At 42.1% G+C, this 27,927-nt stretch overlaps 1 protein-coding gene across 1 annotated transcript in view; it reads left to right on the top strand.

Annotated features, from left to right (window-relative positions):
• The window catches only part of LOC136701676 (cadherin-7-like), a 144,778-nt gene that overhangs the window by 103,180 nt on the left and 13,671 nt on the right, over positions 1–27,927 (top strand). The window contains exons 9-10 of the mRNA XM_066676312.1: positions 22,935–23,052; positions 27,081–27,332. Coding sequence (XP_066532409.1) covers positions 22,935–23,052; positions 27,081–27,332 — 370 coding nt within the window. The remainder of the gene's footprint in view (positions 1–22,934; positions 23,053–27,080; positions 27,333–27,927) is intronic.

A 27,927-nucleotide genomic window follows, 5' to 3' on the forward strand; every position in this document is an offset into this window, starting at 1 on the left:
TCTCCTACATGCCTGTCCATCATCTGTAACATGACAGAGTACACGAGCTGCAGTCAAACAGTGACAAGACAGGTCCTGGTAAGATCAGATACCTTGGAATCCCATTATTCCAAAAGGTGGCATGGGCTGTTTGTTTAACTTTAATATGCACCCGCATGTACAGAAAAGGATGAAACACGAAAGGGGAAAAAAAAGTAAAAAATTAAACAAGTAACCAAGCCAGAGTGGGATTTGATTCACCCGCGGGAGACGCAGGTCTGCGCAGTCGAACGCCGTCGTGCATTACATATCAGTTATTTAGCATTTGCCCTTTTTGTAGCTAAATGACTGAATATATCACGGCTAGTGATCTGTCTGCTCCTGGCATTTGGAAAATACAATCAGGAAACAGGAGGAGGGAGGGAAAAAAGCCAGATTGGAAAGGAAAGTAAGTGCAATAGATCAAAATGATGCACTGGTACAGAAATGGCCATTAGGGGTTTGCTCTTTTTTTTTTTAAAGACTTTGCATTGGATCTCCTTGTACTTTGTTTTTGTCATTGTGCTCCTGGCTTCCTATACACGGAGTTAGATTTAGAATGCTTTATACTGTCATTGCACAGCAGTACAATGGACCTGACACTCTGCATTGAACCCATCTGTGGGAGTAAACACATATAGACACACACACACACACTAGGTAGAAGTTACAATACACAATAGGGGCAGTGAATAGACACACATAAACCTGGAGAGACAGCCAGGCAGCCACAGCACCTGGGGACCATTTGGGGATTACTTGCTTTGCAGGGGTCACTAATAGGCAGAGTGCAGTCCAGAAGACCTGGACCAGAACTAAACCAGAACTATCCATCCATTCATCCATTATCCACCGCTTATCCGGGTCCGGGTCGCGGGGGAAGCAGTCGGAGCAAAGAACCCCAGACCTCCCTCTCCCCAGCCACCGACGCCAGCTCCTCCGGGGGTATACCGAGGCGTTCCCAGGCCAGTCGAGACATATAGTCTCTCCAGCGTGTTCTTGGTCTGCCCCGGGGCCTCCTCCCCGTTGGACATGCCCGGAACACCTCTCCAGGAAGGCGTCCAGGAGGCATCCGAACCAGATGCCCGAACCATCTCAACTGGCTCCTCTCGACGTGGAGGAGCAGCGGCTCCACTCCGAGTCTCTCCCGGATGTCCGAGCTCCTAACCCTGTCTCTAAGGGAGAGTCCAGACATCCTGCGGAGAAAACTCATTTCAGCCGCTTGTACCCGCGATCTCGTTCTTTCGGTCACTACCCAAAGCTCGTGACCATAGGTGAGGGTTGGGACATAGATTGACCGGTAAATCGAGAGCTTTGCTTTTCTGCTCAGCTCTTTCTTCACCACAACGGACCGGTACAGAGCCCGCATTACTGCTGACGCTGCACCGATCCGCCTGTCAATCTCACGCTCCATCTTTCCCTCACTCGTGAACAAGACCCCGAGGTATTTAAACTCCTCCACTTGAGGCAGGATCTCACTTCCAACCTGGAGAGAGCACTCCACCCTTTTCCGACTGAGTACCATGGACTCGGACTTGGAGGTACTGATCCTCATCCCTACCGCTTCACACTCGGCTGCAAACTGGTCCAGCAAGAGCTGGAGGTCCCGGCTCGATGAAGCCAACAAGACCACATCATCTGCAAAAAGCAGACATGGGATCCTGAGACCACCAAACCGGACACCCTCCGCCACTTGGCTACGCCGAGAAATTCTGTCCATAAAAATTGTGAACAGAACCGGTGACAACGGGCAGCCCTGACGGAGTCCAACTCCGACTGGAAACCAGTCGGACTTACTGCCAGCCATACGAACCAGACTCCTGCTCTGTTTGTACAGGGACTGGATAGCTCGTAACAAAGAGCCCAGTACCCCATACTCCCTGAGCACCCCCCACAGAATACCCAGAGGGACACGGTCGAATGCCTTCTCCAGATCCACAAAACACATGTAGACTGGTTGAGCAAACTCCCATGCACCCTCCAGGATCCTAGCGAGGGTAAAGAGTTGGTCCTGTGTTCCACGACCGGGGCGGAATCCGCATTGTTCCTCCTGGATCCGAGGTTCAACTATCGGTCGGACTCTCTTCTCCAGTACCCCCGCATAGACCTTACCGGGGAGGCTGAGGAGTGTGATCCCCCTATAGTTGGAACACACCCTCCGATCCCCCTTTTTAAAAAGGGGAACCACCACCCCAGTCTGCCAGTCCAGAGGCACTGCCCCCGATGTCCACGCGATGTTGCAAAGACGTGTCAACCAGGACAGCCCCACAACATCCAGAGCCTTGAGGAACCCGGGGTGAACCTCATCCACCCCCGGGGCCCTACCGCCAAGGAGTTTAAACCAGAACTATTGAGAACTAAATTCTGAGTTTTGTTTTAACTGATATAACTCTTTTAACAATTGAAGTACAGGTTAGCGGTCCAGGAAACTCACAGACCAATAGCATGCATTGTACACATCAAACATGATGCTGTCAGCCATTTAGATCTGTGCAATATGATGAGAGCCAGGACTCAATTGAAAGACACACACACAGGACAAATAGCCAACAGGATAAGATAAAAGCACTTTCAGGATGACAGTGTTGTGTGTGATGAAACCAGAAATTATAAATAAGGAAATATATGAATGGGAGGGAAGTCCTGCCCTTCAGCAGAAGAGCCAATCAACTTGTTGCTTATGTACTGGAAATGGCACTAATCATAATGTGAGTTTGACAATAAGATGTTTAATAAGATGGCTTTAGGAAATTTCCTATAACTGGACATTTTTAAATAATTAAATACTCCTGCTCCAGAGCATTATAGCCATGAACGTTGAGGGAGGAGAAAGCACTGTTCCTTCACTCTTCTCAGCACTATTCTATAAACCTCACAACTTTGAATGGGACTTGGGGAAACAAGATTTTTATTTCTTTAAATTATTTTGGACACTTTCTATTGGTTCATTACTTATTGTAAATGTAAATACTATTGTATTATACTATTTCTCTCATGTACTGGATGGCACTCCATTACTCCAGAGAATTCAGTTCAAATGCTCCACAGCCCAAAGTTGCAATGGGGTTGATGATCCAGATCAAAACAAATAAGGATTCATCCATGTCAACACCTGGTTTAAAACTTTCCAGAAAAATAGACTCTGTCAGGCAGCAATCTCTCTATTATTATCTTTGATTTCCAAATATTTGATGAACGCGCTGGGGTCTACAGATTAACCTCAACACTTTCAGGACTATCTGCTTTTGTTTGGAGAAACAACAGAAGTGTTCTTTGACTAAGGAAGCTTATTGTGAAGAGACTGACTAAGAAACAATGCAGACAAAGCCAGGGGAACAGGTTTAAAGTTAGTCGAGCAGCCATCTGGCAATCATCTTATTGTTTCATTGGTAAATTTCACTTTTTAAAGATCTAAGTGCTTCTGTTTTGCTAAATGCACAATACTTTTCTCATTATTTATAATGATGGAACTGTACTAAAATCAGGTATAAGATCAACCTGTGCTCATCATTGTGAGCACCTTGTGTGGGTAGGTATTAATAAGATCATAATATTGTTTCAAATATTTCCTGATATCTGATGATATTTAATCTATAGACCCCTGCCTGAGTTCTGCTGCGGTGTATTTGTAATTGGCGCTTGAAATGACAAGGATTTTTATTCTTATTATAAACATTATTACAAAACTAAACTACACTAATAATAATAATAATAATAATAAGAAGAAGAAGAAGAAGAAGAAGAAGAAGAAGAAAAAGAAGAACTACACTCCAGGGGGCAGCAATAGCCTTGGGGTTAGAGAATTGAGCTTGAGGCCAAAGGTTCACTGTTTCAGTTCCTGGGACTGGCAAGGAAACTTCAGCTAAAGTGCCCTTCAAGAAGTCACCTAACCCCCAAACTGTTCCCCAGGCACAAAGGTGGTTGGCAGCCCCCTGCTCCAGCTGTGTGTGAGTTCACTACCACAGATGGGTAGAATGCAGAGAAGCTACTCCCCTAAGGGTATCAATAAATATGTTCTTCTTCTTAAACCACATCTCCAGATAGAATGTCATTTGCTAAGAAATATTGAAAATGATATCTATTGCAATTAGTTCTATCCATTTAAAAAGAAAAAAGTGAAACCAACCCAGTAAAATAGTTCATTTATCTTCTTTAGTTACTTCATTTTATTCAGTGTTGTGGTGTGTGCCCAGAATCACTGGTTGCAAGGCAGGAACAAACCTTTTAATCAACAAAAAATAACCTAAAAGTAAGTAATTAATTAAGAAATTAATTAGTTTGAAAATGGCAAGCGTGAAAAATTTATTCGTCACTGCCTTTGTTCCATCAAGGAAAAAGTGCTGCAAAAACATGTGTTTCGATTTATTCCATTCTTGGGAATAATATTGTACCCAAAATACATGGGCATCTTGTTTTAAACAATTTGATAAAGACAATTTTGAAAGTAAAGTAATACATAAGTATTAGATGCTTTTTAATAAAAAAAATTAATTTTCCTTTTTAATTCTATGCAAAATTTATAAAGTGACAGTTGGAGAGTGTTTGAATTTTAAATTACAATTATTCATTGCTCAAATCACTTTAAAATGTATTTGTACAACAGATAATAATAATTCCATGTGCAATTTACGGTAACTTAGCTACTGGTAATTTACTGTTAGTATACTGTGGGTTTCCTTCAAGAGCAACAAACAAACATTGGCTGATGGATTGGCAATATGCACAAAAAAGTGCATTGGTTTGTGTCACGCCTTCGTCCTGTCATGTCTGTTGTCCCCGGCCATGTGCTTTTAGCACATGGCTATGTTTTGTTTATATCCTTGTCTCCGCCCTCGTCCCGCCTCCTCGTCCGTGTCATGTGTTAACCCGTCCTCGTTATCTGTCCAGGTGTGTCTCGTTTGTGTCTGTATTTAAGCCCTATTGTGTCACGTCCTGTTTGTCGTACATTTCTCATTTCTCATGTCTCTAGTCGGTCGTGTTTTCTTGTCTGTCCGTCCGTCTGTCTCCACAGCTTCTCCCCGTCTCTTTTCCGTTGTCGTTGTTTTCGCTTTTTGTCTGTCTGTCACGCTTACCCTGTCTAGTTACCCGTGTTAATTTAGCCTGCTTTGCTCCGTTTGTTTTCGTTCTGTTTAAGTCTCGTTGTGTTGTTATAAGCCTTTATTAAATATACTGTGTTTTAGCGAGTGCGTCCGCCTCCCTCTATCCGCCCCTCGCTCCTGACAGAATGTACGACCCCCAGGACGCAGCTAGCACAGAAAATATGTTCGACAGGGCTGCGATGTGGAGTAGCCGGCTCCGGCAGATACACGCCAGCGTTAATCAACGCCTACAGGAGGAGGCAGCTCGTGAATCGAGTAATTACGCCAGCGTAAGTCGTAAGAGTCGGCGGAAAAAGCGTGCTGGAGTCCCCCCCTCGCTGGGGGATTACCCCCTCAGTTCCGGGGAAATTTTTCGGGGGGCGTTAAGGGTAGGGGCTTTTAGCCTCACCTCTGAGGTCTGAGGCTAACAGGGGCGCACCTCGAGGGGATCTAATGGGTGCGCCTGTGAAACCCCCTAAACCCTTTACAGCTCCAGCGCGAGCCCGGCGAGCAGCACGAACTCCTGTCCTTGTAAAAGCGGCTCCAACGGCCGCGCCTGTCTTCATTAACGCGGCGCCTCCAGCCTGTCCTCGAGAGCGCGGCGCGCGCCTCTCCTGTCTTCGTGAGCGCGACGCGTGCCTCTCCTGTCTCCGTGGACGACGGCGCAGATTCCTCTGCCTCCGTGGACGTCGTCGCACGTTTCCCAGTCTCCGTGGACGACGGCGCAGATTCCTCTGCCTCCGTGGACGTCGTCGCATGTTTCCCAGTCTCCGTGGACGACGGCGCAGATTCCTCTGCCTCCGTGGACGTCGTCGCACGTTCTCCAGTCTCCGTGGACGACGTCGCAGATTCCTCTGCCTCCGTGGACGTCGTCACACTGTCTCCTGTCTCCTTGGACGTCGTCGCAGGCCCCCCTGCCTCCTTGGACGTCGTCGCAGGCCCCCCTGCCTCCTTGGACGTCGTCGCAGGCCCCCCTGCCTCCGTGGACGACGTCGCAGGCCCCCCTGCCTCCGTGGACGACGTCGCAGGTTCCCCTGCCTCCGTGGACGACGTCGCAGGTTCCCCTGCCTCCGTGGACGTCGCTGCAGGGCTTCCTGTCTCGGTAATGGCGGCACCCGCCGCTCCTGTCTCGGTGATGGCGGCACCCGCCGCTCCTGTCTCGGTGATGGCGGCACCCGCCGCTCCTGTCTCGGTGATGGCGGCACCCGCCGCTACTGTCTCGGTGATGGCGGCACCCGCCGCTCCTGTCTCGGTGATGGCGGCACCCGCCGCTCCTGTCTCGGTGATGGCGGCACCCGCCGCTCCTGTCCCCATGACTGTGGCTACGGCCTCTCCTGTCCCCGTGACTGTGGCTACGGCCGCTCCTGTCCCCGTGACTGTGGCTACGGCCTCTCCTGTCCCCGTGACTGTGGCTACGGCCTCTCCTGTCCCCGTGACTGTGGCTACGGCCTCTCCTGTCCCCGTGACTGTGGCTACGGCCTCTCCTGTCCCCGTGACTGTGGCTACGGCCTCTCCTGTCCCCGTGACTGTGGCTACGGCCTCTCCTGTCCCCGTGACTGTGGCTACGGCCTCTCCTGTCCCCGTGACTGTGGCTACGGCCTCTCCTGTCCCCGTGACTGTGGCTACGGCCTCTCCTGTCCCCGTGACTGTGGCTACGGCCGCTCCTGTCCATGTCCGTAGGTCGGCCCGAAGGACTTCAGGGCCGATCCCCAGAACTGTGCCCAGGCTGGTTCCTCAGACTGCCCCACAGACATTAGCCAGTCCTGGGCACCCCCCTGTTATATTGGTTCCCTTGTCTGTCCCAGTCTTGGTTCCTGTCTCTGTCCTTGTCCCAGTACCCGTGTCAGCTTTTGTCTCTGTCCCAGTCCCTGTCACTGTGTTCGTGTCTGTCCCCCTGAATGTCTTGGTCCCTGTTCCCTTACCAAGTCCAGTCCAGTCTCCTGTGAGTCCTGTCCAGTCCCCTGTCAGCCCTGTCCAGTCTATGTTTCAACCCCCGGTTCAGTCCCCTGTTAGTCATGTCCAGTCACCCGTCTTGTCTCCGGTCCAGTCCCCGTTTCAACCCTCTGTCTTGTCCCCGTTCCAACCCTCGGTCCTGTCTCAAGTCCCGTCTCCTGTCCAGCCCCCTGTCAGTCCTGTCCAGTCCCTGTTTCAACCCTCTGTCTTGTCTCACGTCCAGTTCCCGTATCCGTCCAATGTCCAGTCACCTGTCTTGTCTCCGGTCCAGTTTCCCTTTCAATCCCCTGTCCAGTCTCCAGTCCCATCTCCGTTTCAGTCTAGTGTCATGTCACCTGTCCTGTCTTCTGTCCAATCACGTACCCCTGTCCAGTCTAACGTTCCTATCCTGTCCAGTGTCTTGTCACCAGTCTCTGCTCCCGTCCAGTCCCAGCACCAAGTCCTGTCACCTGTCCCGTCTTCTGTCCAGTCCCTGTTTCCATCCAGTGTCATGTCCAATGTCAAAAACCCTGTCAAGTCTCATGTGTCCACTCCCGTCATGTCCAGTTCGTTCCAGTCTTTTGTTACCTCCCTTTGTCAGTCACCTGTCATGTCCCATGTCCCGTCTCAGATATTCGGTCCTGTTGTGTCCCCAGCTCCAGTGTCTGTTCCCGTATTGTCCTGAGTCCTGTCACCCGTTGGTTTGTTGTCCTGTCTTGTTTTCCGTGCCCTCTCCTGTGCCAGCTCCTGGGGGGTTTAGGAGTACGCGCCCGGGAGTTGCGCGTTCTTGGGGGGGTCATCTGTCACGCCTTCGTCCTGTCATGTCTGTTGTCCCCGGCCATGTGCTTTTAGCACATGGCTATGTTTTGTTTATATCCTTGTCTCCGCCCTCGTCCCGCCTCCTCGTCCGTGTCATGTGTTAACCCGTCCTCGTTATCTGTCCAGGTGTGTCTCGTTTGTCTGTATTTAAGCCCTATTGTGTCACGTCCTGTTTGTCGTACATTTCTCATCTCTAGTCGGTCGTGTTTTCTTGTCTGTCTCCACAGCTTCTCCCCGTCTCTTTTCCGTTGTCGTTGTTTTCGCTGTTTGTCCGTCTGTCACGCTTACCCTGTCTAGTTACCCGTGTTAATTTAGCCTGCTTTGCTCCGTTTGTTTTCGTTCTGTTTAAGTCTCGTTGTGTTGTTATAAGCCTTTATTAAATATACTGTGTTTTAGCGAGTGCGTCCGCCTCCCTCTATCCGCCCCTCGCTCCTGACAGTTTGAGTCTCTGAGTTACCGGGCATGTGTGTCATACCCTGTGATGGGAACAAATCCTGCTGTTTGTAACATTTTGGAGCTTGAAGTTAGGCTTAAGTGTAGGTTTATTGTTAGGATTGGGATAGGGTTAATGTTAATGGCTGATTTAGAAAGAGGCTTACTTACAAAAGTTAAGTATAAGTAGGGTGAAGTATATTTTGTTCACATTGTATGTGTGCAAACATTATTTGATACATAGCGTAGGAATTTTGGAATGGCCATTTAGGCAAATATGTATCACATTGAAATCAGGCTGCTTAATTTTTGTTTATGGTTAATTTTGAGTGGTGATTAAAAAGAAAATGAAAGGAGCCAGGGGGAATAAGAGGAGACCACAGAGTACAGTCTAAGAAGGTAGCTAACGATGTGAAATAAGCTTATCTCAGTTTATTCCAAGTAACTTTGCTCAAACATTTCTCATCTACAAGTGAGGCCACAGAGATAGAGGGTTTACTGGTTAAAAGTCCAACAATCTGGATCAGGTGCTAATTGAAAAGTCACAATTTCTTATTCTTCTTAAGGTGTTCTGGCTTGAAGATTTTTCAGCACACACACACACACACACACACAAAACCTCTTCTCAATGCATATGTTGTGTTTTCTCACAGTTCAAGCTATTTTTAACTGTGGGAACTATTTTAACTGGTACCACTTTCACAATCGTCTGGTGGTGTGAGATATAAGCTCATATTTCAACACATGTCACTGAAATGTAAATGTAGAGTTACAATGCTCAAAAGACTTGCAGTAAATGGTGGGTGTGGCCACATCCATGAATTGCTGAAATAGTCAAGTCCTCACCTACTGAAACTGTGACTTCAATGGAATCCTGGGAAGTGTAGGATTTGAGTTTTGTACTTTAGGAAGTTTATAGGAAGCTTATATGTTTTTTGTGGGTGTTATGGGAGGACCACTGGTCTGTTTGCTCTACCACAGAGCCTCCTGAGACTCAAGGTGAGGAGAAAAGCAAGGGTGGGCCTCACACCCTGCTAAAACCTCAACTGGAGGAAGCGGGTAGCCTTGCACACCTCTTGAGGCTCCAAGTTCTTTGGAGTCCTTGGGGTTTGGACCTGTGGTACAGAAAGCAGACCAGTGATCCCCCTGTGGAATTCTGAGTGCTGGAATCTTGAACTAGACTTTTACCAACCTTACTCTTACTCTTTAGGTTATGCCTACCACAAAAATCTGACTGTTTTTATTATTTGCACAGTACCTTCACTGTTCAACTCAGCGTGGCTGTACTCTGCTTTTTTGCTTTTCCATTAGACAAATGTGCTACCTGGAACTGGGTATGTTATTAGTACTTACTCACTTGTGGTTCCAAGTGAGATGAGTGTGAACAAATGTGATGTGTAAACTTGCAGAGTGTTGATTGGCCAGAGAGAATCAGACATCCAGCAAAAATCTAGACAATTTTTAAAGTCTCCAAGCTACAGCAGTGATTACATTTGGTTTTATTCACTTCACAACAGCTGTGGTAGAGGAAAGCCAACCAGGCACCAAAAAGCAAATAGAGTCAAAGAGTGTAGGTACCATACAGTGGGAAAGCTCCATTAGTTGTATTTTTCACAGTGTGTGGTTTGGTAGGCATCAGATCCCATATATATATATATATATATATATATAGAAAGTATTCAAATATTACTTACTGTAAGGTCATAATATACTTTTCAGCCAGTCTTCTCTGAGGATTATAGACTAGAGCCTAGAACATTTCTGTGAAGATTTGATGGCATTCGATGGTGCTCCATTACTTCAGAGAATTCACTCTCAGTATCCCAGTCCAGTGCTGATGAGTTTTTTGCCCCTCTAGCCAATATTTGGCATTGATCATGCTGACCTTAAGCTGCTGAACATTTCATTAAATTTCATGTTTTTCCATGCTGATTATACAAGTTGTGCACACTTCTAAGGGATAAATAGATGTGGAAAATTTCCATGTAAAGATGATTATAGATTAATTACAGTCAAAGGTCTGTTTGTAAAAGCACAGATGATTCTGCCTCGTTCTGCAACTTCAGCCATGCAAAAATATTCTCATCTAATCTGGCTTGTGCTTCCCCAGAGCTTTGCTGACCTGCTGGTCCCTACTTTGGCACGGCTTCAGGGCTTCTTCAGGACTCAGCCAGTCCAAAGTATTTTGGCCAGCTGGTTGGACACTGCGGTCCTTCAGCATTTTCAGTTTAAACTGGGAAGATTCAGCCTCATAATAAGCTGCCATTTCTCCCTTCCTAATTATAGGCACCCGAGCTCCAGCAGGTCCCTGGGTGCCTGGTGCGGGGCATTGTGGATCAGCAGTGTGTCTGTCTGGTGCCATAATATTAATTGATATTACCATGGGGCTGTCCAGGTTTGACATAGTGGGACATAGCTAAGGGAAAGCAGGGGTCAAGATCTGTAATCATCACATACACATTAACTCTGCCAATGTGCAACCCTGCCATGAAGCTTTCGCCCAGATATGGCATTGCTCCACTGGAGAGGCCGACATGCCAAAGTCCGATAGAGGTGGACAGACCATCTGTGGATGTTTACACTGCTGATTGGCAGATACAAATCTTCTGAAACCTTTTTTACATATTCTCAGCCTTTTTACATATTATCAGCCTACTCAGCTAAAGTTTATTTTTTATGTCTTATTTATGCATAAAAAGTTTGCCCTCATATTGTATACAGGAATGCTCAAAAGTCAGAGACCAACCTACAGTTCATATTCAAGTAGAGGGCATTCAGTGTTTAGTATTCAGTGTTTATTTGATAGCATTCCTCTGCATAAACAATCCTTGTATTTTTGTGAGGGAGATAAATATGTGGTGTGATATGTATGACAACTTGGCTAAAGGAAACTTTGCTTTTGCACTTATGTCCAGATGTCCTCGCAAGTTAAGAAATACGTCACTTTTTTTAAGGATGGTTGATTGGTCCCCACAACTCCAATTGCTTTTTTTTTTTTTTTTTTTGTTCCTGGAACTGCAGATCCAGAACCAAAAACTATACCTGGCACTGAGAACTTAGAATGCATAGCCATAAATGCAGTATGATGGCTGAATTTATATAATACTGGATTTCAATGGAAAAATAAATTGCCGTTCTTGCAGTGCAATAAAGATGTTAAGTTAACAAACAGTTCAGAAGTAAACAGTAAAAAGCTACTTTTAATGTGATGTTACTCAGTTTATCAAGCTGTGATACAGATTATCATTTAAAAAAAAATTTTTGATACTAAGTTCCAATTAATCCATTTGCCTTTGAAAATGTAAAGTGAGACAATAAACTAATATCAGCAAGTTAGCATTAAAATCATCTTCCCAAAACAGGGCTATGGTGTGTATATAATCTCTTTCAAATTATGCATCTATACAAAAATTTAAAGCCTAAAACCTGTAGTTCACTTAAAAAATATATATATATTACCACGAATTACAGAAAATCAACGATCTTACCTGCTCGTACGCAGTGCAGTCCGTTTTGACTTTGGAAACAAGATGAACTGTCATCTGAATCTTGGTGGTTCTTTTACATGGTTGCGGTCCTAATGACATCATAGAGACGCTAAATCTGATTGGATATGATAGTTGTTGTTCCTGGAACTACATTTACAAAGCAGATCCAGGACCAAGAGCAACCTGAGGAAATCAGATTGTACTTACATCACTACATAAACCTGCTAATACATCACTAGGCTCTGTTAAAAAACAAAAATAAATAAAAATAAAATAATAATGAAAAAATAATTGGCGCTGGAGAAAATGGTGAAATTTGGTAGAATGATTATTTAGCCGGCGGCACGGTGATGCAGAAGGTAGTTTCGCAGTCACACAGCTCCAGGGGCCTGGAGGTTGTGGGTTCGATTCCCGCTCCGGGTGGCTGTCTGTGAGGAGTTGGTGTGTTCTTCCCGTGTCCGCGTGGGTTTCTTCCGGGTGCTCCGGTTTCCTCCCCGAGTCCAAAAACACATGATGCAGGTGGATTGACGACTCAAAAGTGTCCGTAGGTGTGAGTGTGTGAGTGAATGTGTGTGTGTGTCTGTGTTGCCCTGTGAAGGACTGGCGCCCCCTCCAGGGTGTATTCCCGCCTTGCGCCCAATGATTCCAGGTAGGCTCTGGACCCACCGCGACCCTGAATTGGATAAGCGGTTACAGATAATGAATGAATGATTATTTAGCCTATAAAATATGAACACGCTAAATTCTCACTTGCATTAATATGTTAATTATGACAGCACTAATTAGAATATATTTTTCAACTGTTTTCATCAAATTTCAGGGGAGGTTATCTGGGGAATATTCTTATTGGGAGATATCCCCCCCCAATTATCCTTGTAAACATAAAACATTTAATTTTAAATAATAATGTGCACTGAAAAACTTATTAATTATTGATGCAAGAAAGTCATTATTAGATTTTGCAGGATTGCATCCCCATCCACCATATGTCTCAAAGTGGTTTGCTCCACAAGTTACCAGTCATTTATAACATTTGTACATTTTGCTTCACCATAATTCATAGATATTTTACTCCTATTATTTACCTGAAGAAGAGTTACAGAAACAGAGCTTAAGTTTGTTAATTATACTTTCCATTTCTACTGTTTTGGAACTTAGAGTTTATGTTTAAGTTTAGGGTTAAATTTAGGTTTAGCGTTAGTTTATTAAGTTCTAAAGCTGATTTTGTACGCTGGGTTGCTAAAAATTCACATGAACATCACAAATACATTTAGTACACGTTTTAAGTGTGCCATTTATATTTAGTACACACTGTGTGAATCCATGATCTGTTAGTAAAATATGTACAAGTTCACAATTTCACATTGAGGCCAGACTGCTAGGACTTCTCCCAATTGCACACAATGCCACCAGCCTGGGAGTGTGAAAGCAAGCACATGCTTTCTCTGAAACAAACAGTTTGAAGCCAGCCACTGAAGTTGAGCGCTGAGTGCCCAGTCCTCTCACATGAGCTGACTGATTCACATGGAGATGAGAGAAGAATGGCTGCCATCCTACCCACCTAGAGAGTGAAGCCAGTTGTGCTCTCTTGGACTCCAGACTTCAGTTGGCTTTGTCATCACCAGGAATTGAACAAGCAATCTCCTGATAATAGGGGTCAATGTTTTGAGTGGTGAGCCCCCTAGGAAGACTTCCTTGCCCTCTGACACTATATGGCACACTGTTATTAAAAGAATGGACACAAGTGCAGAGAGATGTTAAACCTGTGACGTGCTTAATAACATACTGTAGTCATGCTTTCTTATGTACCCCAGCTAATGGTTGGTGCTAACGAATGGGGCTAAAAATCACACCTCACCTAGACGGTGGCTGGCTGGGATTTGTCGTATTTGTCGCAGGTTTGGAAAAAAAGAAAACCACCGAAGACCTACACGCACAGTGGAGGTCATCAGTGCTTCACCCTAGAAACAGTCAGACTCTATGGCAGCTGATGACTTTGACACAAAACGGGTGTGGGGTCATTTGCATAACCAGAGGGAAAAGTGAGGTGGCCAGCGTGCACACATTTTAATGACCATTTTCAGGATCAAGTACACAATATGACCAAAAGTATGTGGACTATCACCCAGCGTTCCTTTGGAAACTAACAGTCTGGCTACATTTTTGTTGTGATTTTGGTCCCAAAGACATTTTACAATACTAATGAGAAGCACCAATGTTGTGTGATTGGCTATCAAACACTACTCCAACTCATTCTAGATGAATTAGATGGTACTCCACCACTCAGGAGAATGCAGTTCCATAGCTCCACAACCTAGTGATGTGAGGGTTGAGGGTTATAGCCTTTTAGCTGGTCAAATTACAAATGCTCTTCCATGATATGATATGGCAGGTTCTTCGTGACAGTCAGGATGGAACACTCAGTGAGGATGAATATGTTCATGTTAGGATGTCAGTAATGGAATATTAAGAGCCTAGCACACCTGTTGCATATGTAGTACTGAATATTTTTCTTGGACTAAGTGCAAGAAGATTGATTTTGCATCTCTAGGGATATGCAGTAGAGAAACATTCAAAAGCAAGCAGATTTGGAGAGCTGTCAGTCATATGCCTATAATGTCACATATTTTTTTTCTGTATTCCATTCATTGGGATTAATTTCAAATGAGTTTTATCAGGAAACAAGTGCTAAACCAGGGGACTGTGGGCATTTTACAGACCACTGCTTTCACTTAACCCATCTCTTTAACGACAGCAGCAATGCATGTTGTCTGACCATTGTATATCTTCAAACTAACAGTACTAACGTTAGCTATAACAGTAAAAACAGAAGTTGCCCACGGCTTAGGACAGTGTTTTAGGGCAATGTGAATCCAGCTCTTTTGGAGATTGCATGGACTACAGCTGATATCACTGTGTATAATAGCTGCCATATTGGGTACTTACTCTTCACCCAAACACACAGCTCAAAAACTGTGAGGTTAAAATATTTTTATTGCTTCTTTCAATACTTTTAGTCCTTATTTAGATATTAAAATGAAAGAAATGTAAGTATGGATGCCTGACCTATTTATCTGCACCACATGTTTAAACAAAGCTTTGCCCATCTGTATCAGTTACTAGAAGAGCTTGGATGGCGTCGCAAATGGCACATATAGTGCACATCACAGATAATAATGCTAGAAATACAACACTCATGCAGTAAGAAGACACTAATTTGACATGGAACCATGAACTTTATAGGTGACTAAGAATTATTTTCAACACAAATGATTGCAGTTATTTTATTACTGACACTACAGGGTGTGTAGAAAGACATTTGGTATTCAGCCTTGGTTTTTATATATAAAATGTGATTTTGATTATTAGATTGGTATATTGCTGTGGGGTTCTGTCTGTATTTAAGATCCCCATAATCATTGGTTATGTCAGCTTTTTTGGAAGAGTAGTTGTGGATTGCATAGGCCACTCCAACTCAACCCAGAGATGTTAGATTGAATGCCATCACTGCAGAGATCACTTGATATTACATCTAAAAAATGTAAAACATTAGTGTACTTGGAAGTCTACGCACTGTAAGGAAAATTACCTGCATGATATAGTTTTAGGATTAGTGTTAGGGTTGTTGCCTAGTGTTAGGGCTGGGGTCAGGTTTAGGATTTAGTCTCTGGGTTGTATTTAACTGTATTGTTGCACCATGTGCATATGCACTTGGGACACTATAAATGTATTTCCATCTATATTACTAACATCTGTATTCATTTTTGTTTTTAAGCTGGGAACTCTTGGGGGGCCTTACACCTCTCTAGTTAACACTTAGCATTGGGCCGGGTGACTTCAGACTCATGTGTAAGTGCTACATCAGAAGCTATGATGTAATTTGCATATTAATCCCACATGCTGTGTCATTAGGCTGTGCTTAAGAAAGACTCTACAGAGCGTTAAAGTGTAATGATTTGCTTGAATGGCTTTAATGGCTTCTGTAGAGCACCGCTCCCTTTCTCTATGCTTCTTCAGATTCAGATTATAGCGGGACACTCACTCATCCGCTGCTCATTTTCAGAGCGGCATTATAATTTTTTGCCATAGCCAAGTCATGCTGTAAGCCATCAGTACCCAAACTCGGCCTTTCTAAAATCTTTAGATGCATATTACATACATTTAATGACCTTAGAGGGTGTTGTGTCATTAAGCTTGTGGGTGAATGTGAAGACCACTAGGGGAGACAGCAATGGCTACATGTTAAAACTACAAATCATAAATAGTGTTATATATATCTGGGGTGCTCACTTTCATCATATATGTGCTCTCTGAGATCTTGTTGCGTAGTGAGCTTAAACCGCCTGCCTAGTGTGAATGTGGATGTTTATTTAGGTCATTAACTCCACACTTACGCCAAAAACAGCTCTGTGGAATGCAGGGGTGGTCTTTAAACTTGGCATGGTCCACATAGTCTTTCTTCTATCTCCCACTGTCCAAACTGTAATCATGGTCATTGCTAGTAGAGTCTCTCCATACATTTATATTTCATTCTGTAGCCATGGTAGGGACCAGACTGGCGTAATTTCAGTGTTCACTGTGTGAAAAGTGACAGAACAGTGGAAATGAGCGAGTGAGCTCCGGTCAAAGAGACCTCTGTATTGCTATAATGAGCCTCACTGTGGAGTCAGTTCTGTGCAACAGTCAGAGAGAGGATTTATACCACAAGCAAGGTACACTCATCTTTTTATTCAAATATACCGTTCCATCTAGAGTAGCTCAACCTCCTTCTTTAGGATGGACAGTTTTTCAGCCTCCAGTCTTCCTTCATGGAGTGAACTATGGGATTTTTTCACTTTGCCTTTGTTTTGTGCATTTTTATTGCCTCACACAAATATCAGAAGAAATATAATACCTTGTTTTTAACAGGTTTAACAGCATCATTGGAACTTGTAGCTTGCTGTCCCTCTGTCACGCCTTCGTCCTGTCAAGTCTGTTGTCCCCGGTCATGTGCTCTTTTTAGGACATGGCTATGTTTTGTTTATGTCCTTGTCTCCGCCCTCGTCCCGCCTTTGTTCCGCCTCCTCGTCCGTGTCATGTGTTAACCCGTCCTCCTCGTTATCTGTCCAGGTGTGTCTCGTTTGTGTCGGTATTTAAGCCCTCTTGTTTTACGTCCTGTTTGTCGTACATTTCTCCTTTGACCTTAGTCGTATTATTTAGTTTGTCTGTCTGTCTCTGCAATTTGACTTTAGTTGTTTCAAATCCAGTTGTTTCGTTTCCTTTCACCGTTTCGTTCCCCAGTCTAGTCTGTCTATGTGTTAGTTTCGTTTCATTTCGTGTTTTGTTGTATCAACTGTCACCTGTCGTTGTTTTGTTATTTCTTTCGTTATAATTAAACGTGTTCTGTGTTTTAGCAAGTGCGTCCGTCTCCGTCAGTCCGCCCGTGATCCGTGACACCCTCTGTGTTTACAGTGAGGAGCACAGCATGGAGAAATGAGAGGAATCATCTCAAGGAAGATAGTGTCAAGGCAGACCTGCAGATCTGTATTAACCTTACAAAAATTGCATGCAGATACGGACCAGAAACAAATCCCAGGCTCCCCTCCTAATTTTTAGGGATGTCATGTAATGTGGTGGCGGGGGGTGGGGTGGGGGTTGTCAAGGGAGTCGCCAACTGAGTTACACACCCCAAACACGATGTGAAATAGCAACACAAGAATGTGAAACATCTGCATGCGTTACCTTTACATAAAAACAATAAACAGTATTTCATTCATAGTTTTTGATGTATTTAATGGTTTATAATGGATGTCCACCAATTTTTGTCAAGCAAATACGGTCATGGGCTGAGCACTTTTTTTTAAACAATTCTGTGCTCTTTTGTCAATCTACTGAGAGTTAAGACACAAATCCAATTAGCCGATTGGCTGGTTGTGGCAGTGCTTGGTCGGTGAGTCTTTGTCAGCAGCAAAAATTTGCAAAAGTCAAACTTAGATACCATCAGTTATAAGGGGTTCCAATTAATTTACTGTCATGAAGAAAAGTAAAACAACAAGGCCTTAAGACTGATGTAAATTATGTAAATTATAACCATTCTGATTGGCTGCCTTGTGCTGCTGTTCTTTTTAAAACAGGCCAAGGATTTACATCTTCATCATGGTTGTGCTGTCATAAACATGTATTTATCTGTGTTTGTTGTGACATGTATAACATAAGATATATACATAAATAGATAGAAAGACAGACCATCCTTTACTCTATGTGCTGGGTGTGGGATGTAGTGAATATTGTGTCTCTGTGCTGATCTGTTTCTTTACTGAAAGACCTATAATTCTAGTAACACTAACAAGGACATACTCCTGATATTACAATGTATCCCTAAAGTGCTGAAACTGGTCTCTGAAGGGCGCTATTAATTCAGCACTCCAGAACGGCCACCATTGGTCAGTGTTAATTATAAATTAACAGACTAATACGTGCTTATTTAATTTTCCCGAGCTTGAATACACTTGTGTGATGAATTGGTGTGAAAACATACCTCGAAGAGAGTGGGAAAATCATCAGGGCGAAAACAAGTGTTGGTAATCACTGGCAAAATCCCAAATTGAGAATGTGTGAAAGTGTTGCACTGTTTGTCCAAGAGGGTTATTATTAGAGTGGATCTTTCCTGCATCTCTGTCTCTCTATCTAATTTTCTCACTTTGAGAAATAAGCAGCAATATGGCTGCACAACGACTGGCAGTGGTTTTGTGAGCTCCTGTCTGTATTAGGGGAAACACACTGTACACAGTGTGATCCAGATCCAGAAATGAAAGTTGTACTGATGATGAGACTGAGTACATCAGGTTCCCAATGCAAAGTGAACATCTGTGGCTTATTATATTTTGTAAAGAGTTTAGAGACAGCAAGTTAAGAGCTATGAAACTTTTCAGCTTGCTCTAAATTCCTAGTACCTGTGTCTACTAACTTCTTTATAGAATTGATTTTACTGACTGACATTCTGCTGCATTAAATCAAGTAGTCCGCTATTGGCTGGCCTTGCAGTAAGGGATTAAGTTTAATCTTTGACAATATCCTCCATTCAATGAAAAAATCACAATCCAAAATGCTGTGTCCAGGACTAGGCTTAATCGCTGTCTGGGAAACCATTTCTTAATGTCCATACATTTGTGGATGGAACTTGGAGAGGATGATAAAACAGGATACAGGAGTGAATCTGGTTTACTAAACACAGGTGAAATATAAGGAAGGGTAAAACACACACACACAGTGACTGACAAGATTGGGATGAAGTCACCGGGCATTTAGACATAATGATAACAAGAAACACCTGAGAGGTCTGTCACATGACCACAGAGAGTTCACAAGTTCAGGTAATGGTTTGACAGGGAATACAAAGGGATAATATAAGTAACCCTTTTCCACCAATGTGGAATTTATGAACCTAATTTGTAACTGTTTGGCTGCCAGCCAACAAAATTGGTTAACCAGAAAAGTTAGCTGCCAGTTTGTATCAAATAATGTTAAGTTCTTCGGCACAAACTGTGACAATGCCTGTGTGTGTCAAGCTAAAGAAAGAGTACAAAGCCTTTTAAAAGTTGTGGAGGTGGATGTGGACATGTGAACATTGTTAGAAAAACTGTTACTGCAGTGGTACCTTATGCTGTTATGGTAGTGGAACCCTCGAGGGTGCAAATTCAGTACCTATAACTTAGTCAACATAATTTTACCTTACCAATTTTCACCTCACCTTCTGGTGAAGTGAATGCAATGCACCTTTATGTAACACAACCATACTTTAAAACCACTGTTGTACTTTTAAAGGTACATTTATATTGTTAGTGACAATATTGTACTTCTATTGTATAATTCATCTGAGAATGGAGCATGTTATATTGTTCTCTATGGCATGCTGGGTAAAAGATCAATGAACCAGATCCAAACCTACTCTGAACCTACTCTGATAAACCATGCCTCTGTCCCGACTTTATTCATTTATCTATAGCTCTGGCATTGGTGCTAAATTCAGCTAAAATGACTCTGGAACTGAGGACTCCTACAACAACCGAGCCCCACTCCAACTGATTATGTATCTTTGGTTCCCATCAAAACTAGTGGAAAAGCGGGTCTGTTTGTTTGATAGCACCACGGTTCTGAGTTCTGAATAGAACCGGTTCAGGAACAGGTAGAAAATGGTTAGAGGAGAACAGAGGCAGGGCAACACACAAACATGTGCAATGGAAAATGGAGCTAGACTGGGTTATAATGGTACAATAGACCCCACTTATATTTAGAGAGTCAGCTAATGAAATAATGGAAACAATGAAATATAAAAGCTAGTGGCTTTTGTGATCCAGAACTAACCATCCTATTCAGGTTTGAATGCCATCACATCCTCACAGTAATGTCCCCATCCCTTTAACACCTTTCTCTAAGGAATAAAAGCAGTTACTGGAGTGAAAATAGGGACAAACCTCTCATTTCAGAGGAAACATGGCACACATCATTTAGTGATAATGATGGTATCTATAGGCTGCAAATAAATAGCACCAGAGAAGCCAGTATGTTTCAGGAGAAGATGTACTGTCCGATTCTATCCTGCAGCTCTTGTTTTTACACAAGTTTAGCCCACTGTTGTCTCCCCTAGCTTTCATTTGTGTACCATTATCTAGATCAATGTCCAGCTGGCTAGAGCCTGCAACCTCTTCATAATAGAACTGTGTCCTCATAAGTTAATCAGACAGTATCGATCCTTGTCCACCTCCCAAGATATAGATCAGCTTAAAAAGATTCCCCTTTCTAGATCAGGCTGCTGCTGCTGCCAAATAACCACTTAGTACAATTATAAGCGATAAGTGGTATCACTTATGCTTCAAACTTTAGCCTCTTTCAGAATGAATCAACTTCAATCCCTGGCATAAATCACGATGCAGTTTATCTGCCACCGGCCTCCATCTTAACTCGCCGATATTAATAATAACGCAATTTATGAGAGTGGGCGATCAACGGGGCCAGGACAAATTACACAGAGATCTTTATTAAAACGTGTCAGTGAAATAAAATAGCTTATTAAAAGTTGATGTTTGAGGGAAAGTCTGAAACATTGATCATTATCTTCATGTAAACAACTCATGGCCCCACTGACCATACAGGAGCACTTTGTAGTTCTACATTTACAGACTGAGGTCCAGATGTTGTTCTGCCTACTTTTTTGGCCTCCGTTCACTCTTTTCTTAAATGGTCAGGACTCCCCACAGAACCACCACAGAACAGGTAATTTTCAGGTGGTGGATCATTCTCAGCGCTGCAGTGACACTGACGCGATTGTGGTGTGTTAGTGTTGGTTGCTGCACAATTTGTGTTGTTCATCCACTAGTCTTTCATCAGTGGACACAGGACCATGTTGACTGGGTACATTTGATTGGCTGACTATTCTCAGCCCAGCAGTGAAACAAAGCTGTGTCTAATCCACTCGTAAACAATCCACAATGTCACTGTAGCACTGGGAATGATCCGTAACCCAAATCATACCTGCGCTGACCATTGAGGAGCAGGGTGAAAGGGAGCAAACAACATATACAGAGCAACAGAGTGTATACAGAGTGTAGCTGAGAAAATATATGATAGTAAACACATATGATAGATTATACTCCTGCTTTTCATCACAGATCACACACACTGCAGGATTAGAGCATTTCTGGGTGTTGTTTCTGTCACTGAACAGTTTAATTATTGATGGCCTTTTCAGTGCCACATGCCCAGAGCCAGATGTATCTGCTCTTTATCAAAGAATAAAGATCTGGTGACTTTTTTAATGAATTTTCTACTAATTAATTTCATTTTGACATGAATAGGCAAAGACTGCATAGACAACACCTGTTAAGACAAAAGTTCCTATTCAAATTTTGGGAAAACTTCATTATTAATTGTAAATTAATGAATAGTTGGACACACACTACTATCCATTAGATTGGAATATCGCTGTGAGGGTTTAATGGCAGTCACTAGACCATTAGCAGGGTCAGATACCGATGCTGGAAGACAAGTCCTGTATCAAAAACATTGCTTCAAATCACCCTAAAAACACTAAATTGTGTTCCATCTCTAGAGAATATTTAACTGCTCCACAGTGAAGGGGACTGGTTTTACTAGTGCTGACAATCAATTAAAAAGTAAATAAATAAATACATAAAATTACATAACCGCACACTTTGCTGCATTTAATCACAATTAAATGCATTGTCCCTTCATAAGACTGAATTAAAAAATGTTTTTAATAATGGATATTAAAATGTCAATAATTGTAAGAAGCACACAATGGAATTACATTTATATTAGTAGTCGTGTCAATCGATTAAAAATGTAATCACAACAATAGAGTTAAATGCTAATGCTAGAACATCCTTGTATTTTTGGTAGGGAACAAACTGGCTAAAGAAAATCATTCTTTTTAAATTCATTATATCTCAGTGTAGTTTGTATGATTTTTAATTAGAATCCTGTAATTTGCAGAGAAAAGTTTCAGGGAGTACTTTAGCATCAGATATAGAAGCATGACTAAAACAAAATAATGCTATAGCATAGCTCATGGCTCAAACATGGAAATGTGTGTTTGTGTGTGAGAAAGAAAGAGAAGAAACTTTAAGAGTGAGAAATACTCAAAAAAATTATATATGTAATCTATATTCTGAACTCAACAGTACAACACTAAGCTCTGTAAAGAGAGTGAATTATGGGTTGAAGTTGTGGCCAAATTTGGTTAAAATTATTAATCAGCGCTAAACAAAAGTGTTATTCCCACATTCATTAACATGCACTAACGTTAATTCTCACAGTACTAGTTTATATCCATATTGCCGATACTTGGCAATGAGCATGGTGATGTACAACTGCTCCAGAGAACGGCATGTGTTTCATGCTTGTATGTGGTGTTTGCACTTAATATTTGTGTCTACAATGGACGAAATTTGAATTATTTATTTATATAAAGCATATCTGGGAATTTTTCACAATATGGAATTTTGGAAAACTGGACATAAGTGTGTCAAATGAACAAACCACATTTTTGTTTACAAGTTTGGGTTTGGGATTAGTCTGAAGGCCCTCTGTCACATCATGTATGCACCGTCAGGAGTGTCTGAGGTGTAAAGCTGTCTGAAGTTGCTTTTGTCTGGATCTTTGTCCTCAGGTGATCCAGACCATCAGTGCGGTAGATAAAGATGAACCTCCCAGTGGTCATCGCTTCTACTTCTCTCTAGCTCTGCCTGCTGCCAGCAACCACAACTTCACCCTGAGAGACAACAAAGGTAAGCCCAGCATCTGAAGTGCTGTCTGGAGCCTCTCGTATAATAATGAAATCATAGATGTGTAGTGTTAACGTCCATTAACATCACATTTAATGCATGTGTGTGATCTAAAAGTCACCCATTCAACCTGATACATCTCTTTTCTAAATATAGGATCACAATTGTATTACTAAATCAAACTGGAATTTTTATTGGCTTTTGACATGTATCACTTCTCCAAATAAAGACAAATAGAAATGTATGTAATAATGAACATTACAGGCCCAGGGCCTGAATTATACATCAGCTGCACTCTGTACCATGGGCCTGGCAGGATAAAATCCAGGTAAAGTTCACCTGTTATGGACATTTGCGCCCATAACACATACAACTCTGGAAAAGTTCTGGGTTAAGGTGCCGGTGAGAAAAGGGCTCCAAGTTGAATTTTCATTGCTTGTTTTAGCTGCCTGTTTGTGAAATTGGCCTTAGTTCAGCTGAAGTTCTGTTTGGCTCGATTTATTCAGCTTTGAGCAGCTTGAGGCAGCCATTTGCATCTATTTCCCTTCACCTTATTAAACAAGGTCTAATTTGTGTTAGGGTCTCCGAAGTCTTATTGTTGAGAAAACCCCTGTAATAACAAGCAGCCTGGTCTGAATATGAACTTGTACATGTTTCACTAGAAGCCCGTTCCCAGCCATTGTACAAGGAGTCATATAAATTGTAGGTAATCTTTCACAGATTGTATATACAAATTTCTGGCGGCTATCCAGTGTGAATAATCAGGTTTAAAATAATGTCACATTTGGTTGCTCGTTCTCCATGTCTCTGTCGTGTTTCCCTGTTAGGTTCTGTTCTCCTCCTTGGATTCTTTGTGTATTTCTTTGTGTATTTCTCTAAGTAGCCTTTAAAAACTGAGTCCTCCTTCTAATTTTGTGGGTCATTCCTCGCTTTTTCCTTTTTTCTCTCTCTCTCTCTTTGTATTTTGTGTAATCTTAGTTTTTTCCTTGTGCTGTTTCTCTTTATGGTGTGTTTGCTAATGTTTTCTCTCACTTAGGGTTCTCTTGTGTAGTTATGGTTCTACTTTAGTGCATTCCTTTGTGGTTTTTGCTATTTTTGTTCACATTCCTCGTAGACTGTATTTATTCAAGGTCTGTGTTCTCTCCTGGTATTGTTTATTAAGCTCATTTGATAGTTATCTAGTTCCCATCCTTCGTTCATTTAAATGTTATATTTACTTTGTTTTTGCTTCTCCTCGTTATCATTCTCTGTCTTAGCTCATTACCCTGTTTCTTGTAAGTAGCTGTTTATTTTAGTTGCCATTACTTGTTTATTACTGTTTACATTCTGGTCCCTTCTAATTTAATTATAATATTATTTTGGTCCTTTGTTCTTCCTTTTGTCTGTTTTTTTTTCTAATTTTTGTTTAATACATTGTTCTTCTAGGTGTTTTCTGTTTTCATAGTTTTTATTCTGTGTATTATTGTGTTAAATAAATAAATAAATAATCTGAATCTCTGCATGTACATCCACTTCTTTGTTTCCTTGAGCCTAAACATTTTGAAACTATGATTCTAATTCTAATCCTAAACTTAACCTAAAGCCTTTATGTGAGCACCAACGTTTAAAAACAGGATTTTCACCTGTGTAACATTCTCCCTAAAAAGTTTACATGTCCCTTTCTGTGATATTTCTTTGGTTACCTAAGAGAGTTTCAGTGGATTTAGCAAAACAGCACCACCGGGGGATGGGAGCTCACACTTGGTGAATGTAAAATAACTAGGAAGCATTATGTAAAAATGTGGAATATATTAGATTTTTATAAAGCTAATAGATAATAGATAATTATCTATATATAATATCTACCTTTTTATGATGGAATAAACCAGTTACATTTTAATTTAACCGTTTTAAAAACCTTTTTAAATTTTTGATTTGTGGGCTATTCTCAGTCCAGCTTTAAAAACTCCACCCACCTGCTGCTGTGTCTGATCCACTCACCCCAGCCAAACACACACTAACACATTAACCACGTCAGTATCACTGCAGCACTGAGAATGACCCACCACTCAAATAATAGCTGCTCAGTTGTGGACATGTAGGGGTCCAGATCATTGAAGAGCAGGGTGAAATGTGGATAAAAAAGTATGCAGAGAAACAGTCTATAATTGTAGAACTACAAAGAACTACTGTGGACAATGGAGCTGATAAAATGGACAATGAGTGTAAATACAAGGTAGACACTCACACTGACCAGAACCGCATAAGTGATGGGGGATGCATAAATATCAATGAGCATCCAACTTACCCAGAGAGAATAAAGTTAAATGTACATCTGTGTCCAGCCTTGGATGTTTAGAAAGTTGCTCTCAGAATCCCCATTTATATTTTTTATACAAAACTGATTGGACTTTGGAGCCAGATTAAACTGCTGCTACTGACTTTACTCACCTCTGGCCGTACAATCTGTTCAAGGTAAGGGTCAAGTTTATAAATTAAATGAACTAGACAAATCCTGTTACTGTACATAAGGTGCTACAAACAAACACTGAGAACATTGCCTTTCAGATGTTAATTTAGTCTAGCTCTGCATTCTACAAATCCCACACTTCAGCTCGTCATCCATGGATAAAACTCTCAGCTGGTTTGCCTCACCTTTGAATGCTGTTTTTGGGATTAGAGCAGCCATGAATGTTAATTGCTGTTTTTTTGCAATGTGGGGACACAAACAGATCGGATCTTTTAAGTATAACAGAGCCATTTGAAAGTATAATTTAATCTCTGACTAAACCTTCTCTACTTGAACCAAAAAAAAATTGTGCTATACGCATTTTTTTTTCTATTTTCCGTCTCGCAGAGACAAGCACACTGTTTCTGTGCATCTGATTTGTTTCTTGTTTTTGCCCATTGTCAACTTCTGTCACAGCTGAGAATCCAAAGTGGGATATTTATAAGGTTCAGATTTTTTTGGAGGACATTGTCACTGTGACTCATATGATTTCTGTCAGGTCCTTGCTGACTGATTTTTATCTTTAGCGTGATTGCTCAGTGTTGTGTAGCTGGATTGCTCTGCTTCCTGTGTTCTGCAATATTTTACATGCAACCATTGATATTCCCTATTCATCCATCTTCTCATCCATACATTTATACTCCAGGTCATCCATCTGTCAGTTCGTTCATGTAAAGGGCTCAGTGAATGTAGTATGTGGGATTAAAATTAAGTATTTGCAGGGATATAATAATGGTAAAGTACAAACACAAACAGAAATATGATGAGTCTTAGGGTCATTGTATCAAGAAAAAATATTCTGAGAATTGTTGCTTCAAAATAATTCCAAGAACAAAATTCAGAGTTATGCTGAGATTAATGTTGGAATAATGCCAAGAATCAGGTCAGACTAATTCTGAAAATAAAGTCAGAATACTGTTTTGGATTATGAGATTTATCTTAATTTTTAGATAGCTGTTAGACACCCAGTGTGTGTGCCAGTTTAGAATGAGTTGTGGAAAAATCCTGTAAGTGAAGTGCCAGTGAACAGAATTATTGTTTAACATGGGTCCACTTTCTATGGGTGACATTTGGCCCACACAACATGTACCATAACCCAGGTGAAGCCTGACTCATGACATTTGGCTCATATCCAGCCCACAGGACATTTACCTGTGCAAAAAGCTGTAATTGCCAATGTGAGACAGATGTGGCCTAAATGTGTCTGCTGTCTGGGTTCTGATTTTATTCTCTGAATAATTCCAAGTTTAAAGTTAGAATATTTCATTTATTATCAGAATTATTCTTCATTTGTGCTCAGACTTTATTATTTATTCCTTGAATATTTTACCTTGGAATCAGTTTTTTTTTTCAATGCAGTGGCCGTATGTAGTGATACAGAAATGAAAAAATATTCCATAGAGAAAAAAGTATTGCCATTTTGATAACCAATATGTAGATGTGACATTAAACAAATAAATAAATGAGTCTTTCCAGTAATTCCGTAACGCATATTCATCTTGACTTTGACCTTTTCTTGAACTGTGTGGTCTCTCTCTTGCAGATAATACAGCATCTGTGTTGACTAAACGTGGAGGATTCCGCAGGAGAGAGCAGGCATTGTATCAGCTGCCTGTGCTGATTGTAGACAGTGGAAGCCCTGCCCTCAGCAGCACCAACACACTCTCTGTGCGAGTGTGTGACTGCGATGGTGACGGTGTTCCTCAGGCCTGCGGTGCGGTGGCGTACACACTCCCAGCAGGACTCAGCACCGGAGCTCTGCTTGCTATCCTCGGCTGTATCTTCACACTGCTTGGTAAGGCATTATCACAAAACAAATTCTTTAGCAAACTCATTGTAGTCATCCAGACAATACTCCAAGGCTCTAAGTAAAATTCATCAAAAATGAATTCCTATCTCTTTGAAAGGGCTTATAATATAAAATCTTAATAGTATTTCTGCACTGAGCCTTTGGGTCAAATAGTGCAGATGTAAAGCTTTTTAGACGTTTCCTGACTTCATTGCATCTTCCTGCTGTGGGAGAATATGTCTTGTAACTGCTCTTTAGGTTTTGGAACATCTACCAATACATTCATGAACTGACTTTAGCCCTGAAATCAGGCCGACACAGAGTCAGAGTGCACAATTTTCCTTCCTCTCTGGGTGGACATTTAGCACAATGCTAGCCAGCATGGGCGTCGGTTAGCAGGCATTACAGATCTCCTACAAGCGTGCTGAACTGTCCATTGGCAAGGTGTTATTGGCAGCACAAATAGAAGTAGTAGTTGTCTTCGGATGTTCTTACTGTCACCCTTCCAGGATGATATATAACAATGTACATTCTGATATTTATTACAAATGTCAAATGTCAAACTGTATTATATGGCACAAAGTTTGCCAAAACCTGCTCA

This window comes from Hoplias malabaricus, chromosome 1, assembly GCF_029633855.1.
Source record: "Hoplias malabaricus isolate fHopMal1 chromosome 1, fHopMal1.hap1, whole genome shotgun sequence".
NCBI lineage: Eukaryota > Metazoa > Chordata > Actinopteri > Characiformes > Erythrinidae > Hoplias > Hoplias malabaricus.